We start from the raw sequence: 17,045 nt of genomic DNA, 5'->3' as shown, positions 1-17,045 counted from the left end.
ATTGATCCCCGTGGGGAAATTCTAATACACCTCCCTCAACTTGCTCTTTGTAGAGTAAGCTGGCTGTGAAGGGCAGCCACCTATCGGGGCGCCCAGGGAGCTGGGGGTTAAGGGCCTTGCTCAAGCACCCGCAGACATGTCAAGGCCGGGTTCGAACTGGCGACAGGCATACAGGCTTAGCCCACTGATCCACGTGCTGCTGCAGGCCCTATAAAATACTATGTAATCAGTGAACATAAGAGAAATGTTAAGGCCTCAACAAAGTCCAAAATTAAGGACAATTTCATTTTCATTTAACAGTGTGTTTAACATTAAGCACTGTCACAAAGCTCTTTACAGACTATGAACACGGAGAAAACACTCAAATGATGTAGATTTTGTGTCTCTGTAAAAGGAGACGCTTAAAAACTGCACTTGTACCCAAATCTAGGAAGCGGTTTATTTAAAGCCACAAAGCCAATTCTATGTTCCTGTCAAAAAAACACAAGCACCTGTGGCAACTTCTGACAGAGACCTGAAAACCTGTTTGTAACCACAGCAACATTGCTTCATGCTCAATCATTTTAAAGTTTTTATTTAATGCATTTCTTACCTTCAGACTGATACATTAACATATATATATTTTTTTTTGATAAACATAACAGACCCTTTGCATTTTCTTCAGATTAATCTTATTAGCTCTCCTTCATGAGAATATACACACAAAACAACATGGACAACTCCATGTCCCTTTAGATTTCCCCGTGTAATCTTTTGGGTTGGCTCAGCTCAGGAAAGGTAAAGTATGCCCAAATTACCTTGATGAGATCCACAATCAATTATTGTTGTCATGTGATATTCTAAATTTGCTCAACATTCTCAATTCATGTCACAGCAAAAGCGGTAGATCCTTTATAAATAACTTTCTTACAGCAACATGCTCTAAATCAGCGTTTTACAGTGAGATACTTCTACAAAGAAAATAGCGTGTGGGTTAGGGTAAAATGAATCCAGTTACTAACAGGTGATGCGCAGGCTGTTCTTTGCCTCCCTGTGGTTAATGTGTTTGCAACCACTGCTCTAAATAAATTCAACCAGATATGAGATATGATACAGTAATTCCCCAATGTTGTTCGTGTTAATTAAACCAAAAATGGCATATTGTAACCTTTCAAATATTTATACTGTAAAATACAGGATTCTGTATTACTATACAAACAGCACCACTTGACTCTGTAGGATGACAGCTGACAGTCTGTAGGTGGATAGAGACACATACCAATCTGTGGTATTTTTCAGTCTCCTTATCAAATAACATAGGCTCACTCTGCACATTGAAGGAGAACAAGAGATATTAAACTTACTTGCATGCAACACGGAAGGTGGCAGAGCGGATTGCATGAGAGCTTCAGGCCTGCAGGCCCTGTGGTTTCACTCCTGGCTCTATGTGTGTGGAGTTTACATGCCTTCCGCTTGGGGTTCGCCCCCCCCCCCCCCCCCCCCCCCCCCCACCGTCCAAAAGCTTGCTATGTTGAACTGGAGTTGCCATAGTACAACTCATGCAAATATTTTACACTAGAATTTCTTTAACTGCACAAACTCAATTTACACTATTGATTGTCCGACCTAAAGCAAAATGTTGAAGGTGTCCACTCTGCATCTCCTGCACGTCTTTTTCGTACGACGTCGACCAAAGATCCCTTGGTCCTTGGGAGGAAACACAAGCCTGGGAAACTGTCGCAGTCAGAGTAATTGGCTTGTTTAGAATAACATATAAACTTTATTTATTTTGTTACAAAAAGCAGTGCATGTTTGCTGGGTGCAATTAAAACACTCAGGATTTGTGAAGTAATTGAAACTGGTGACATTTTAATGATGAAAGAATTTGAAAAGGCTTATCTAAGATTACTCGGAGCTAAATACGCATCGATAAGCCCGGAATCCAGCAATTAGGTTACTTGTCACGGCATGGTGGTAAACAAACGGTGACGTCTATTTAATTAATAAGGAGAATACGGGGATCCATTAAAAGGAGCAAGAGTGTTTTGCAGTGTCACAACTTCGCAAATTGAGACTATGTATAGGCCGCGCTTTCACTTCCACTAAAAACACATTTTAGCAGAATGGTAACTGAACTGAGAACTTCCTCCTTCCTTATTGCCCAGTGTCTGACTGAAAGCAAAGAAATAAGAAAAAAGAAGAAAAAACATAACAACAGGTGCTGGTACTTTATAATATTCCTGCTAAAATATAAAGAAAACAAAACATTAATTATCCTGCTCCACAGTGTTTAAATTATAAAGAAAAGTATGCAAATATCTGTAATCCGTAAAATTGTATTCAAAAATAGAAACCATTAAAATAAACTTGCATGATTCCCAGTATGGGGTAAGTACATTGCTGGAATAAGGAAGTGATACCAACAAGTTATTTACGCAAAGGTACTACCTTGTGTTCCAAGAGCCAGTGATTTCTTACTGGGGTCAATGTTAAGAATCCGTTATAAATTCTTATAAGTTAACATGCATTAAATACCGGCGTTGCTGCGTCTAATATTTATTCATAATAAATTATCTCTATCTGTGCAGGTTGACTTGGATATCCGTTGTTGTATTTTATCTTGTATAATTATTTTAAGATGTACCGAATATGCTTACTTAATATTTAACTGACAATCTCCTATCCAAAAATTCTATTCTGACGGTTTCTCCCGTTGGTTCCTCATAGCCGGACACCCGCCGGATATGCTGCACAACAGCTGCAATGCTGGTAATTGCGAAATTGCTTTGATCACAGCAGGGGGAAATATTAGGTCATATAAACAGAAGTCAGAAAACTGATGTTCTGCTGATTGTCGACGTTATGCCTGTAATGTAAAACCTCCTACGTCTGAAGCCTGAAAACAGCGTGATCACACTTGTCCATCATGCACGAACGTAACGCAAAAAATGTGCAAAAGATATTTGCTTTATTTCTTCTGCTAAATATGGAATACAACTCCAAATGAACACACACACAGTAGTATTTATTCATACAAAATAGTCCATATACTCAAATGTATGCGTCAAAAAGAACATTACCAATGAAAGCAGCATGACGTTTCGTTCAGTTATATATTGACAAATATGTAGCTACTTATTTATGAAAATATATGGCACTGGCTTCATAATGCGAGCCTTTGGTGTCAGCGGATAACGTCATAAACTGGCAACATAAAACTGTAAAGTTAACTAGTCAAATGCATTTTATATGCTCAATATTATGAGGAAATTAAGTCCAAAGATGTCAGAAAAACGCAGGTCAGTTTAGCTTTATAAGTTCGTTCAACACGCAAAACTTAATCGCAGACAGTGATGCTATCCAAATACAATTTATTCCACTTTTACAGTTTTGTGGTGCAAGTATCCGTAATTTAACCGTACATTTAAAACACGTGATTAAATTACAAAACAAGACAAGTCTGAACGGACCAAAAGTGTCCTTCCATGACGGTGATAAATCAACAAAGCTCAATTACAATTGCAAAAATAAAGAAGTTGCGTAGTATGTTCATATTTTCAGTGTCATTATTTGTAACACTCAACATCCGATGAATGAAATGACTTGATAAATGAAAAACAGCGTTACTGAATTTTGTGGCATGCCAGCTTTTCACATGGGTAGATGCTGCTCGCCGGGTGTCGCCCGCAGCCGCCCTGCCCACACCGGCAGCTCAGCGTCGCCCCACCCGGCTGAACACATACTCCGTGTAACTCGCCCAGATCTTGTCCTCGCTCGGGTCGCTGCTGACATACGCACAGGTGCCCGTGGAGCTGCAGGCCACCATGTGAAAACCGGCCTCGCTCAGTTTATCAAACGCCTGCTCCAGGAAATTAAACTTCAGGTAGTAACGGGACGTGTACCGCTCCGGGGGCCGGTCCGGGTCCCTGCTGTCGTTCAGGGTGTCCCCGAACACTTCTTTTGCCAGGGACGTTTTCCCGCACACGGTGATCCTGGCCACCCTTCTGAATTTGGCGTCGGTTTGGATATCCCTCCCGATGGTGTAGGTGCCCCTGTATCCGATGGTAATGTAGCCGGATCTCCGCTGGCTGGCGGCGGACTCCCTGACCGCGCCGAGCAGCGCACCTTCGTCCGGATCGCCTTGACAGATGTCCTCGCTCACTGAGCTGTCTTTACTCATCTTTGTACTTAGACACTTGGAGAGTTCGTGCAGTTGGAAGAATTCTGCTTCCCTTTGCAGCCTGCATTTCTCTGGAAAGCAATCAGGCAAGACAAGGTTCAGATCCCTCAGGTAGTCCAAAATGTATCGGAACAAAAAGCCATCTCTGTCTATAAAGTACCGCCCTTTGCTGTCCCGTGGTAGTTCTTTGGGCTTTTGTTGGCTAAACATGTTCCAGAGGACAGAGTCTGCCACAGAAATTAAAGTTGCATGTCTGGTTACGTAGACCTGTCCCCCAACATTTAGTTCTATTATTTCAGAAAAGTGAGAATTATTGTCTTCAGCACTGGAAACTCGGCATGAAAGATCCGCCGAAGCCATGTCTGCTTTCGCCTTTCAGGCAACTAGGACAATCCAATGTAATCTGAGTAGCGTTTGTGGTTTTCTTTATGTCGACCGAACGGAATGAGATAGGAGGAGTAAAATACGTTCTGATGCAAGTTGTAACTGTTAACTCATTGCTTACATGTCATGTGCAGATCTGCAGATCAGCTCCTGACTAAACAGGGAAGTTTATGTATTTCATCAGCATCTTTTTGAAATATATTTTTCATTTGTGTGTGTGTATATATATACATATATATAGTGTTTGTTGTAAATATTAATTAAAGGGAACAGAATAGCTAAGCTTTCAGACAGGTCATTTCGTTGACTTTTCTTTATCAAGACGAGGAGCCCTATGTACGTGCCTGTTTGTGTATACATGTCTTACATGTGTCGCCGTAGGTAGTGAACAATGGCGACGGGCACATTAAAGGAAAACCCTAAATTTCTGCGTACCATCGACTAAAAGTCCAGCAACCCCATAGTATCAGCAGAAGAATATCCGTCGAGCCGCCCTGCAATGTGGACCATGAGGTGCGACATCTAGCGGACCGAAACGTGAAATTCAACGCGAAGTTTTAATGCTACGATATTGTAGGTGTAAGAATTTGATCAATAATTACAGTTTAGACACTAATTAAGATCCCATCAAAATTACCATTTAAGAACAGATGATGTAAGAAAGAAGACATTTTGGCATATATATGGACATTAACTTAGTTACTAAGTTAAATTACTTGGTTACTTGTAACTTGGCAAATCTATCACCAGTTTGTTCATGACCACCCATGTACTATATCTTTAGAACACAAGCCGAGCTGTGGGAACAATGATGGATTGCACCCAGGGGTGGAACTGGGCTAATTCATTAAATGCAGTCTGGCATGTAATATTATTATATTATAATATAGATCATATAAATTATATATGTATGTACAGTATATATGCATATATCAGTTTTTGTACTTACCCTTTATCTATAGGCCTATTACTTGCCTCAGACAGGTGGACAAGCTTAATATCCCGTCTTAAATGTAGCCTTTGTACAAATATTAAGTAGTAAATGAAGTAGATGCTGTAAATAGGTAATTTGGCGGTTTGACTATACACACGACTGCACGCTGATCAGTAGTCTGAATGGGCTTACCTTGGTCTATAAGGAAGAGTTGATATTGAGTAGCAAAATTCAGTTATTGTGTGAGATTTCTTTAGTATCTACAGTGTAGCTTCAATGCATCGTAGCACACAGTAGGTCTTATCTGATAAGTGTCTCAGTGTAGCCATAGAAACGCAGATCAATTAAGATTAATAAAAGTATCACTATAGCATTAAGATGGAATTTATTGGTGCCAGGGGGAAATTCTGGGAGTCCCAGTCTAAACGTTTGCATAAATCAATCTACCTTCCACCTTGATGACGAGGCATGTAAAATCACCTTTGACCAGGTTGCTGAACAACCACTGACTACCACAAATATCATAGTTGTGCTGGAATGGCAGTTTTGGGAGAAATTAACCAGCGCTTTACGCAGACAAAACTACGGGGCGAAGTGTGGCCTGGGCCTGTGATTGGAAGGTTGCTGATTCAAACCTCATAGCGAGTGAAGTGCTTCCACCGCTGACTGCGCCCTTGAGCAAAGCCCTTAACTAGGATTGCCATCCTTCCCTTATAATACGGGATCGTATATAGAATTACTCCAGGGGTGTTGGGTGCTGGATGACGCTGCATCGTGTATCCCAACGAAGGCAAAATGATATATGTTAAAGTAATCCAATTTCCCATGGGGATGAAAAAATATCTATATATCATTTTAATATTAAGTAAGCAATACTCCTCTTTGCAAAAACGCAGTTATGCTACAAACCCTTTACTACAACCTTCTTACCGAGAGTTCCATTCACTGCAGACTGCATTAATGGCTCTTCTCTGACAATAATAAGAATAAGGAGGTTTATTTCATTATATCTGTCTCTCTCTCTCTCTCTCTCTCTCACACACACACACACACACACACACACACACACACACACACACACAAAGTAATGTGATTTGCTGCCCGCCTGTCACATGATTGCATAGAATTTGAGTCACATGATGATCACGTGAAAGGTTCAGCCGTCCCACCCCCGAATGAGGAAGTGAATGTAAACTGTATTGCTGGTGCGCTGTAAAGTGCTGTTTTGCTGTTGGGACTGAGTTTGCGTAGTGTTTTGTTGGGTCTCTGGGCTGCTGTAGGCTTCTGCTAACAGTGACAGCCCCCACCAGCCGGCACAGGGCGAAGTTCGGCGGCCAGGTCGGGTAACTGGGACTCCGTGTCCGCTGGCGTTAAGTTGGATCTGCGGATGGAAAGCAGGATGTTTATCTGGTCTTTAACCATTTTGATTACATCGCTGGACTTTGCACATGGCGGGCGTACAGCGGGAGAGCAGGCATGGCCTGTGCCTTACAGGTAGACAGGCGAGCGGCAAGCAGAGGCAACGGGGAAATGTTCATTTTAGTAGTTTCCCTTTTATTTGAGATTCAGATTACTCTATCCCCAAATGTGTTTTTTTATGTTGCAATAGCCATAAATGACAAAAGCAGACACGAGGTAGGCATAAGCGGAGACATAATACCAAATTACAAAAATATATATGTACAAATGTGCAAAATGTACAAATATGCAAAAGTGCCTTTAGTGCGGAAATCAAATGTAAATGTGCATTGTGCATTATGTATTGCCTCAGAGGAGGAGGGTCATCCTCCTGCACAGAGAGGTTATTGTCATGGACAGGAATGACCTCCTGTAACGATCCTTATTGCAGCGACACTTATTGCAGCCTGAAAACTCCCTGTTGTCCGGCCGGTAGATTATATAGGGAGCGTGTAGTATTGTCCATAACGTTGAGCAGCTTGAGTAACGTCCTTCTCTCCATAACTAACTCTGGGGACTCCAGAGGAAGCCCCAGCACAGAAAATCAGTTATTTGGCTAACTTCCATGCAAGTCTGGTAAATAACTCATCATCGGCACTAGCTGTGTTTCCCCTCAGTATGACAATACTGAAAGGTTTCTGTTCTTCATACAAGCTACGCATCTGTTACTGTCACGGGGAAACTTACTTCTGTACTTGAGCATAACATGTAAAGGCTGTTTGTTTTCCTGCCAAGGCGATTTGATCACCGTCCAGTAGTCGATCCTTACTGCCAGGCTTTGTACCCGTTTTGCCCAACTGGAGACCGGGATGGCCGTATTCCCCCTATGAGGGATTCGGATATAATCGACATATTCCGACTTCAAGCTCCAGTGTGGGAGTTTAAATATGGGGACCTCTTAGGAAAAATTGTAAGTTCTTATCACGCGTTGTGTTTTTTGTTTTGCTGTTTTTGGGGTTTTATGTAAGTATTACCTGCGCACTTTCGTTTCAGAGTATTATGCACGATGCGATTGGCTTCAGAAGCCGTGACACGGAGAAAAACTACACGATGGAGTGGTACGAACTGTTTCAGCTGGGGAACTGTACTTTCCCACACATAAGACCGGAGCTTAGCGCCCCCTTCTGGTGTAACCAAGGAGCCGCCTGCTTCTTTCAGGGCATTGACGACCTGCACTGGACTCAGAATGGGACTATGGAGAAAGTGGGACAAATGTCAGGTAGGTGCGGTGGTGGTTGTGTGAAACCAGAAGAGCGAGTCGTAAGATGGTCTTGCTGTATTCGGCACTCTTATTTTATTCAACTATCTGCCATTGGTAACCAACTAAACTTGCAGTCAAACCTAAGTTCCAAAAACATTTGGAACTTTCCCTGCCGGCCCCTGTAGAATGGGCTCCCCCTTTGAGTCTGGTCCCTCCCAAGGTTTTTTCCTTCTCGGGAGTTTTTCCTTGCCACTGTCGCCTATGGCTTACTCACTGGGGGCTTTGGGTGGGGATGCTGTAAAGCGCTTTGAGACGATGTAATGTTGTGATAACGCACTATACAAAAATAAATTTGTTGTTGTTGCTGTGTGTAATATACAAAAAAGTATTTTGAAGGTCTTTTTTTTTCTTTACCTGTATTAAATTGAAAAGCTAAAGAAATTTAATGCTCTGCCTTATTATACAAATGTAAATTAAGAGCAACACAATAAAAACTAACAGGAATTATTTCTTTCCTATAAAAAGTTTCTGATATCTTCAGAGACACTCCAGTCATTCAATGCATTTGTAAAATTCCCCCCCCCCCCCCCAGTACACTCAGTTAATTAAATTAGATTTAAAAATCAATGCACTCTTTAGATATAAAATGTGCATTAGTGGCCAAGTCGAAAAAAAATACATAGGGGGTGTTGGATGGCTGCTGCAAATATTGGAGTGAAATTGCTGACACACACTTTTTTCCATATTTAATATAGTTTTAAACCAACAGGAAGATCATAATATTTGTTGTCCACTTGAGACTTTGCACTGTACTATGAATTGTAGTCGAGGTTTGTGGGTTATAAAAAAATAATATTTTACATAAACAGTCATGTACAACTGTAAAGTCATGCTTTCCTATTGTTTTTTTTATTTTTTCAGGTGGACAGTTCAATGATATGGCTGAATGGGTCAAGAAAGACAATAATACAGGGATATTTTATGAGACGTGGACTGTCCAGGCTGAGCCCAGTTCCAACGCCACTGTGTGGTTTGAGTCCTATGATTGCTCTCAGTTTGTGCACCGCACCTACAGGAAACTTGCCCAGATGGGTGTTAAACTGTCTAGTGCCACCCAGACCAATTACACCAAGATTTTTCTGTACAGCGGGGAGCCGACCTTTCTCGGAAATGACAGTACAATTTTTGGCAATTCCTCCAGGGAAGGACTGGCTGCAAATATCAGAGAGTTCTACTATTTCTTTCGTCCACACCAGTCACTCAAAGAATTCATCCTCAGTTTCTTCGAGCTTGTCGAAAAGGTTTTGTTGGAAAAGACATTCTACTTGTTCTATAACTTTGAGTACTGGTACCTTCCAATGAAGCCACCCTACATCCACATAACCTACGAAGAGGTTCCTCTGCCATGACGACCTTCTTGGACAAGACTTTCAGTAGCACTGTTTTTATAATGTGGGGGGGGGGGGCGCGGCCCTTATGGAAGCCCGACTTTGAAAAGTATTGAATGTTCTTAATGAAAATCGGTTCATTTTGTGTGATTGGTTATTATGTAACGGTGAGGTTGGTGGTGATCACTAATTTGTAACAAAAGTAATTTTGTCACCAAAATGTATTTTATTAGAATATGAGAAATCAGAGTATTTCTTCAAATGTATACATTTGGAACAATTATTAAATTCCTTTTTTGATAAAATGCACTAGCCTTAAAAATTGACTGGTAAGGTAAAATTAGAATACAGTTTTACGGAGTACATTACTTTTAAATTCTAATACTTATTTAAATGCTGTTGGTATTGACAACTGAGAGCAGGAGTCAGAGGTCCCAGTCACGGGCTCTTCTCATTTGTCAGCATGTTGTGGCTTCGTACAATGTAGGACTCAGGCTGTTTATCGACAAATCAGCTCACATATTACTACGCCACAGCTTCAGAGAGACTTTCCACAACTTTTCAGGACAACACTACATGATACTGCTTAACAATACTTGATACTGCTAAAGTATTAAATTCAAGATGGCAAATTAGCATGAAAACAATGACGGCCTACTTAATGTTTACCAAGCTCATGCAGCTCATACAGTACCTGCAGGATGCACTTCCCTATATTTAAAGCAGAAGAGAGGTTTGTAACAAAGGGAGAAGCGAAAGGGCTGGTTGACAGGATAACAAGCATGCTTAATATTAGCTCTCTTAAGCTGGTTTAAAAAGTATTGCACAACAACAGAGATAATTTCATCATAGCAACCTATGGGGTGGGAGGCTATTGACTTTACAAGCAGCTAGCTGAATGAACTACATGACCAGCTGGCTGCCTTCTTAAGAAAATCGAGGATTTAATTTACTATTCATATAAAGAAAGCTAAGCTTAATTTTATGAAGACCACTCACATTCTATACAAGATTAGCTTGGCCGAACACTATATACATACAGACACCAAACTACCAATCAAAGGACTCTAAATTCTGATGTGATCATTCCAATTTTGCCTGTATTCATAAAACTGTCCTGTTTAAAGATGAAAGACTAGTTTAGGTCTGAAATGTCTCTATAGTCACTTACAAACCCCTGTCACCCTGCATAATTCAAGTGGTTTCACAAAAAAAAAGTGAACCTTTTGGAATTCGGATTTCTCCAGAAATGGCGTCTCTCTTGTAATCTTTAGTATCACCATGTCTTTATCAAACAAATGGTTTAAACTGTTTTTGATTTGTGGCCAATTCAATTCAAATTCCAATTCGACCTCCTACTGGGTATGGGCAATTCAATTAAAATTCAACCTCTTGCTGCAGGGTGTGGCTAATTCAATTCAAATTCCAATTAATGGAATAGGGCATAATTCATAAATTGTGAATTTTGCACAACCCTGGCTAAAAAAGCAGTATATGGTGTGTATGGCAAAAGAAAAGATGAGATTGTATGTGGAGAAAGGGGTTAAGTAGGTGAGTTAGCCATTTACCTGCAAACAATCCTAACGCATGTTTGTCAGCAGCAGCTGAGGCTATCATAGAAAAGCAGGGGAACATGAAAACATGGGAGCATCATGTGAAGACAACGATGGGTGGGCCTGCAATGTGGGTGACTTCACAGTACACAGAGCTGCACATGCCAGCACCCAAAGTCACAGTTTCATCATGAATTCTTGACATGCCAGGTCAGATTCAAAATATGTGATAATTGTTGACAGCTTTGTCGGGATAGATCACAGAACGCACACAGGTAGACAAATGTCAGAATAACAATAAATGTATTATAGCATCTGGTAATAAACATTTTTTCCTTTTACATTTTACATTTAGAATATGCAAAATCAGAAATTAGATTTTTTAAATTCCATTGTAGGAATAAAATTCATGCTAAACACAAAATATTTTTTTGCACCACACCCTTCAAGTACAAAGGGCAGTAGGGCAATGTTTTTTGTGTTTTTTGTGTTCTTTTTGTTTTTGCTATGGCACAAGAAATTCTTTGCTACAGTTTTTTTTTTTTTACATTTTTTTTAAAGCTAGAATTTTGGATATTAAAAAACAGTTCTTGTTTGTGAGCAGACTGACAATGAAACTCTCTTCCATATCTTTGATCTTTGTTTTATTTCAGACGAAAGATGTGGCTGAAATGGCTCGAGATTAGACTGAAGTAGAAGATGTTGGTTTTTGTTCCATTTGAACTAAGAATTAATTATGTTTGATTTCTGATCATTTAATTCCAGCAGTGATTTTATTTACAGTATTTTGCCCCGTCTTATTTTATGACGTTATGATTTTTAAAATAAAAAGAAAGTACCATTAAAAAATATTTATTAGTACCTTTGTTTGACCGGTAATAAAATAAATAGAGCAAATTACAATTAATGAAATGCATTCGACGTGTTTTTAAATTATAATTGGCTTTTGTCCTGTGAAACCCCTATGAAAAAAAGCACGTTAATTATCGCTCTTTGGTGACAAACCACTGGGTATTGTGGTGAGATTTGCTGAGCTTTCAGGAAGTGAGCATGCCGTTTTGGCTCCGCCCTCAGCCGGCTCATCCCCTCCTTGGAGGACAAAAGTAGATGCACTTAGATGTGAGTCTTACCATTCCACCACATTCTCTGACGGCTTTCCCTTCCAGGTAAATTTACTTCTTAAATCGACATTCATTGAAAGTATAATTATGCTGATTCAAAGTTCATGTTAACAGTTATTTAGTGTAACAGTAGTGACAGCATTTAATACAATATACATTACTACAAATTTGGTTCCCTAAAAGTTTTTTAGGGAAATATACTTATTTAGTTTAAATATTGTCTGTTTTTTATTATTAAAATGGTTGTACTACAATTTTGTTACTACAATATTGCCAAAATATTTTTGAGTTTTAAGAATTAATCTGAGCATATGGAAAATAACTTTATATGCATTCTTTTTGACATTAGACTATTTTAAAAATGTAAATGATCAAGAGAAAGTATGCACAAAGGGTTGTGGAATGTAGAGATAAACGAGAAGCACGCCTTACAAAAGTATGCACAGATTGTGTGGACTGTCGGTAGACAGATTGTCTGTATGGAGGTGGAACATAGCATCAGGTTTCTGCTCGAGTACAGTTAAGGTATTGCTGCCCTTGTTTTCTGAAGCACAATGTACCAGGCATAAGAGCAGCTACTCTGAGCTTCCAGACAGGGTGCCGTCTGTAAACACAGGCGTTTTACATGGAAGCTCAGTGTAGCTGCTCTTATGCCTGGTTCACACCGTGACTCATTTGTCTTATTGTACGTTGCTTTGAACAAAAGTGTCCAGTAGATGTGAACGTTTATAGGAACACACACACACACACACACACACACACACATATATATATATATATATATATATATATATATATTAATCTTCTCTAGAACTTTCCTCTGCAAAAACCATCACAAAGATAGTGTTCTCTGTCGGTCAATATATAAAGCAGCCAAAGATTCATTTATGTCATGATTACTCCTTACATTAAAAAGAGGAAAATGCAGTTGCTTTCTGTATATATACTGCAATAAAATGCATTTTTCAGAGGCTGATCCCACCCTAACATCCAAGATGTCTTACTACTATGCCAAGCCATACTCTCCAAAACCTGGTAGGATATTTCTTTTACAAAATATATATATACTTTTGTCCCGTATTCATAATAATAACAAAGTCCATAAACTGGGATATCCTGTGATTTGTAAACCTTGTTTCCTGGGCCGCCTGTAATTGATTGAAGTAGCAGGTGATTTCACATTGGGATTCTCACATCTATAACTCACTTCATCACAAAATGTGTAAGAGTGAGTTTCATTGTTATTCTGCTCACAAATAAAAATGATTTGAAGTTATAGTTACACCTTTCGGCAGAGCAGTTTTAAAAGTGCAGGAGGCATTTTTTAACGAAGAGCTTTTTCATGGTGCCACTTTGATTTCAGTGAAAACTACAAAGGTCACTTTGCTGGCAGACAACAGCGCGACCGGGACGGAGTGGAAGGCAGTGGAGTCTCTCCAGTGGGTTGTGGCTACACACACTCCTCTCGTCTATATTTTGATCAGTGACCAAATCCATGCATCAGTGTTAGCTAAATGCAGCTGTATGACAAAAAGGAGTGTTATTTAAGTATTACTTAGGTAGAGCTGTATAATAAAAGCAGACTGATGTGTTAGATTGAGATGTATACTACAAATAGACTGATTTGCAATAGTTAGAGATAAATACCAAAAGTAGATTGATACATACTATAAAAAAAAACTGTAAAAAATTGAAATTTCCAGGTGCAGCAGAAAATGTCTGTTAAAAACGGGCAATTACTGCCAGATGAAAAAACATGAAAAATGTATAAAAACAACCATAGTTATCATGTTTAATCTGTTCGTAGATAAATTAATTCAGTGTAACCAATTGTCTTAATAAAATTAATTACATCTAAAAATACATTTTTTTTGGTGTGGGTCGGTTGGTGGCTGGATGGATTGAATGAAGTCTCTGTACTTATGAGTGGAAAGTCACTGGTTTGAAACCCAACCTTAGCAGAACGGTCACATGTTTGTAGACCTTTAAGTTAGGCCCTTAAACTCCAGAGAATGCAAAAATAATAATTATGACTTTTTTTACATTTTATGTGTTTTTTCATCTGACATTAATTGTCCCAGCTTCCAGGAAATTTCTGTTGTTGTGATTATTTTAATAATTTTTTTTTACAATGAAATGTATGCTACATAGATATCTAATGTGTTTGTTGAGTCAGTGAGTTTGTTGACCTGTATAATGAAAAGGAGATGGATATGTTAGTTAGACAGGGCTGTGTGTTTTAGCTAAAATGACATTACACAGGTACTGCGTTTCCCTTAAAGACAGCAGCATTGCATTAAATTGCTTGTGTAATATGATTTCTATTTCAATAGTAAGGTTCAGTGTTTCATATTTCTAAGGATCCCTTCTGTCGCGATTTGTGAACACAGATATAAATAAGGTTTCTGCCTATCACTGAAACTTTTCTTGTGTCCCTTAGAGACGACTGCAAGGCTGGTGTATCACTGAGTTCCCCTATGAATGCTGAGGCGAGGTCTGCATGTTCAAACTGTAAAGCTAATGTATTGTAAAAAAAAAAAAAAAAAAATGATTACACTATTTAAATAATGCATAAATATTACATAAATCAGGGGTGGCCAATCTTACCCGCAAAGGGCCGGTGTGTATGCAGGTTTTTGGGATAACCTGTAGGTCAGCTGTTCAAACCCAGGTGTGAGGACTCTTCAGCCAATCAGTCCTCTAATTAGTGACCTAATTAGGGAGTTGCAGCGAAAACCTGCATACACACCGGCCCATTGCGGATAAGATTGCCCACCCCTGGCATAAATAATGCAAATAAAGACAAATGAGCAACATTAATAACGGGAACAACATATCAATGACATGAATGGCTGGTAAGCAGTTCAGGATGGGGATCGTATGTTTATGAAGCTAAGAGAATCAGACATGCCACATTAATAGACAGGCTATGGTTTTGTTATTTGTTTCCTCAAAGGCAGTAGTGTCCTCTGGTGAGCCAGTGAATTAGGCCCTCTAAGATGCACACTCCCACTGTCACTACATGGAATTCCTCTGCTTTCCTTGGAATCTACTACAGCTGTCATGCCTGGAAATGCAGCTCCCTTGTCATTTATTCTGAACTCACTGACACCTCAGCCTTTGCATACAAATGATTTGTTTCCCTTTCGTTTCAGAAGCCCCGTGGACTGTCTTGCTGACACTCTCCTGCCGAAATCAATAACGTCTTATTCACCATTCAACAGGTTAGTCAAATTTCTCTATAATTTACATGTATCATATATATATATAGACCACACATGACCATATCGCTTCTTAAAACGTAAGATAAAAGCTGAGGTAATGTTCTCCTGCACCCTTAGGGGTAGTTGCCCCTCGTGCAGTTGCCCTTTGTGTATTTTACATTGGCACATCTCCATTTTTCTGAAGGACGATCTACGAAAAAAACCTCTGCACCCACTGCCATAAGCCTTTGAGTCAGGAGCCCAGGATGGTCCTGGATGATGAGGAGATCAGCTGTCATGCCTCTTGCTTTAAGGTACAAGATAAAATGGATGGAAAAATTAGAAAACTCCATTGCAGCCAGTCCGTATGTGTTCTGTGGTGCGCTTACTGTTGTAAGTCATCAAAATGATTTATCAAGAATCCTCCTGCGTGCATCTCTCCAAGTGTGACCTGTGCAATGGCTCTCTGGGGCACCTAAAGGCTGGGGACAACATGTGGGTGCATCGTCACATGGTGTACTGTGGGCACTGCTTCAGCATAACCAGGGGTAAGCTCTCTGCTCTCGCGTGTCTGCTGGTCACATGTGAGCAGCAATGCATCATGGGTAAAGACGCCGATTAGAAAGCTAAGCACTGCTGGTATGTTTCCCAGGGGGGTCCTGCTCTAACACCTTCCAACAGGTTACCTAAACTGCCTTGTTGCAGCTAAATATAGAGTCTTGTCAATGAATAAGATGGTAATTTTTCAGGGATCAGAAAAACGGCTAAGCAATTAAACGTCAACATGTTTTTGCCATCGACACTGGATTTATAGGGCCTTAATTAACCAAATATCACACCTTTAAACAGTTCATATTGTTCTGAACTAAAGTTATGGTTTTGCCATCAGTTTTACACAATGACATGCACACAAAGGAACAATAATTGTTCTGTGCAAGCGTTTAATTTTTCAAGTCCAACTGCTGTGAGAAGCCATGTGTTTTTCAAGCATAAGTCTTTCACAACAGATTTTAAAATATTTTTTCGACGTGTTTTATTTTTTCCATAGACCTTGTCACGGAAAAGAAATTATTGCTGTTGTTCATAAACATTTTCTTATTTTACAGAACAATGGCACAGTTCAAATTAATGAAGCAGATGAAAATAAGGACGAAGACAGACAGCCGCAGGACATATGTGTACGAACAACCACAAAGACCCAACCTTTTATTTCTCAGTTATTTTACAGGAATTACCTCATCTTACCATCAGATTCATACCCCTTTATGGACCTCTGTCTCTACCAAAGTACAAGTCGTTTACTATAGTCTGACATATACATGCATTTATAGCAAACTGAATTAAGAAGCATATATTAACCTAAAGCCTATCATTAACATTTAATTTTTTTTTTCTTTTTAGTAACGCTCAACCAATTCTTTGTGCAAATAATTTTGTTCCATTCTGTCTTATAACCTTAACATATATTATGAAGACTATGCTATGTTAAGTTATGCTGTAATGAAAACAGACTTCAATTACAGGACCAGTTTAAAAGAAAAATACTGAATAACATATCTAATAGTGGTGGCTTCTTGAGTTTTCATTCATATGTACAGTAAGGACAGACGGCAGTACGCAATAAAATGTGGAAGGGGAGCATAC

General features: G+C 39.5%; 3 protein-coding genes across 3 annotated transcripts; 2 read left to right on the top strand and 1 right to left on the bottom strand.

Moving 5' to 3' along the window:
* Positions 1-2,928: 2,928 nt before the first annotated feature.
* On the bottom strand, positions 2,929-4,614 carry LOC111852762 (BTB/POZ domain-containing protein KCTD12-like). The gene has a single exon (XM_023828996.2). The coding sequence runs from the start codon at positions 4,517-4,519 to the stop codon at positions 3,692-3,694; it is 828 nt and encodes a 275-aa protein (XP_023684764.2). The 5' UTR covers positions 4,520-4,614; the 3' UTR covers positions 2,929-3,691.
* A 2,013-nt stretch (positions 4,615-6,627) lies between these two features.
* On the top strand, positions 6,628-9,829 carry cln5 (CLN5 intracellular trafficking protein). The gene is made up of 4 exons (XM_023828980.2): positions 6,628-6,971; positions 7,671-7,845; positions 7,929-8,154; positions 9,058-9,829. Exons 1-4 carry the CDS (start codon positions 6,865-6,867, stop codon positions 9,543-9,545), a joined length of 996 nt encoding a protein of 331 aa, XP_023684748.2. The 5' UTR covers positions 6,628-6,864; the 3' UTR covers positions 9,546-9,829.
* Positions 9,830-12,166: 2,337 nt separating this feature from the next.
* On the top strand, positions 12,167-17,042 carry LOC111852764 (sciellin-like). The gene is made up of 8 exons (XM_023828999.2): positions 12,167-12,243; positions 13,168-13,233; positions 13,562-13,637; positions 14,639-14,692; positions 15,354-15,422; positions 15,607-15,715; positions 15,847-15,949; positions 16,508-17,042. The coding sequence occupies exons 2-8, from the start codon at positions 13,194-13,196 to the stop codon at positions 16,528-16,530; spliced, it is 474 nt and encodes a 157-aa protein (XP_023684767.2). The 5' UTR covers positions 12,167-12,243; positions 13,168-13,193; the 3' UTR covers positions 16,531-17,042.
* The last annotated feature ends 3 nt before the right edge of the window (positions 17,043-17,045 follow it).

The sequence above is a fragment of the Paramormyrops kingsleyae genome, chromosome 16, assembly GCF_048594095.1.
Source record: "Paramormyrops kingsleyae isolate MSU_618 chromosome 16, PKINGS_0.4, whole genome shotgun sequence".
Lineage (NCBI taxonomy): Eukaryota > Metazoa > Chordata > Actinopteri > Osteoglossiformes > Mormyridae > Paramormyrops > Paramormyrops kingsleyae.
The sequence above is the reverse complement of the archived record's forward strand: the minus strand, read 5'-3'. Positions and strand labels throughout refer to the sequence as shown.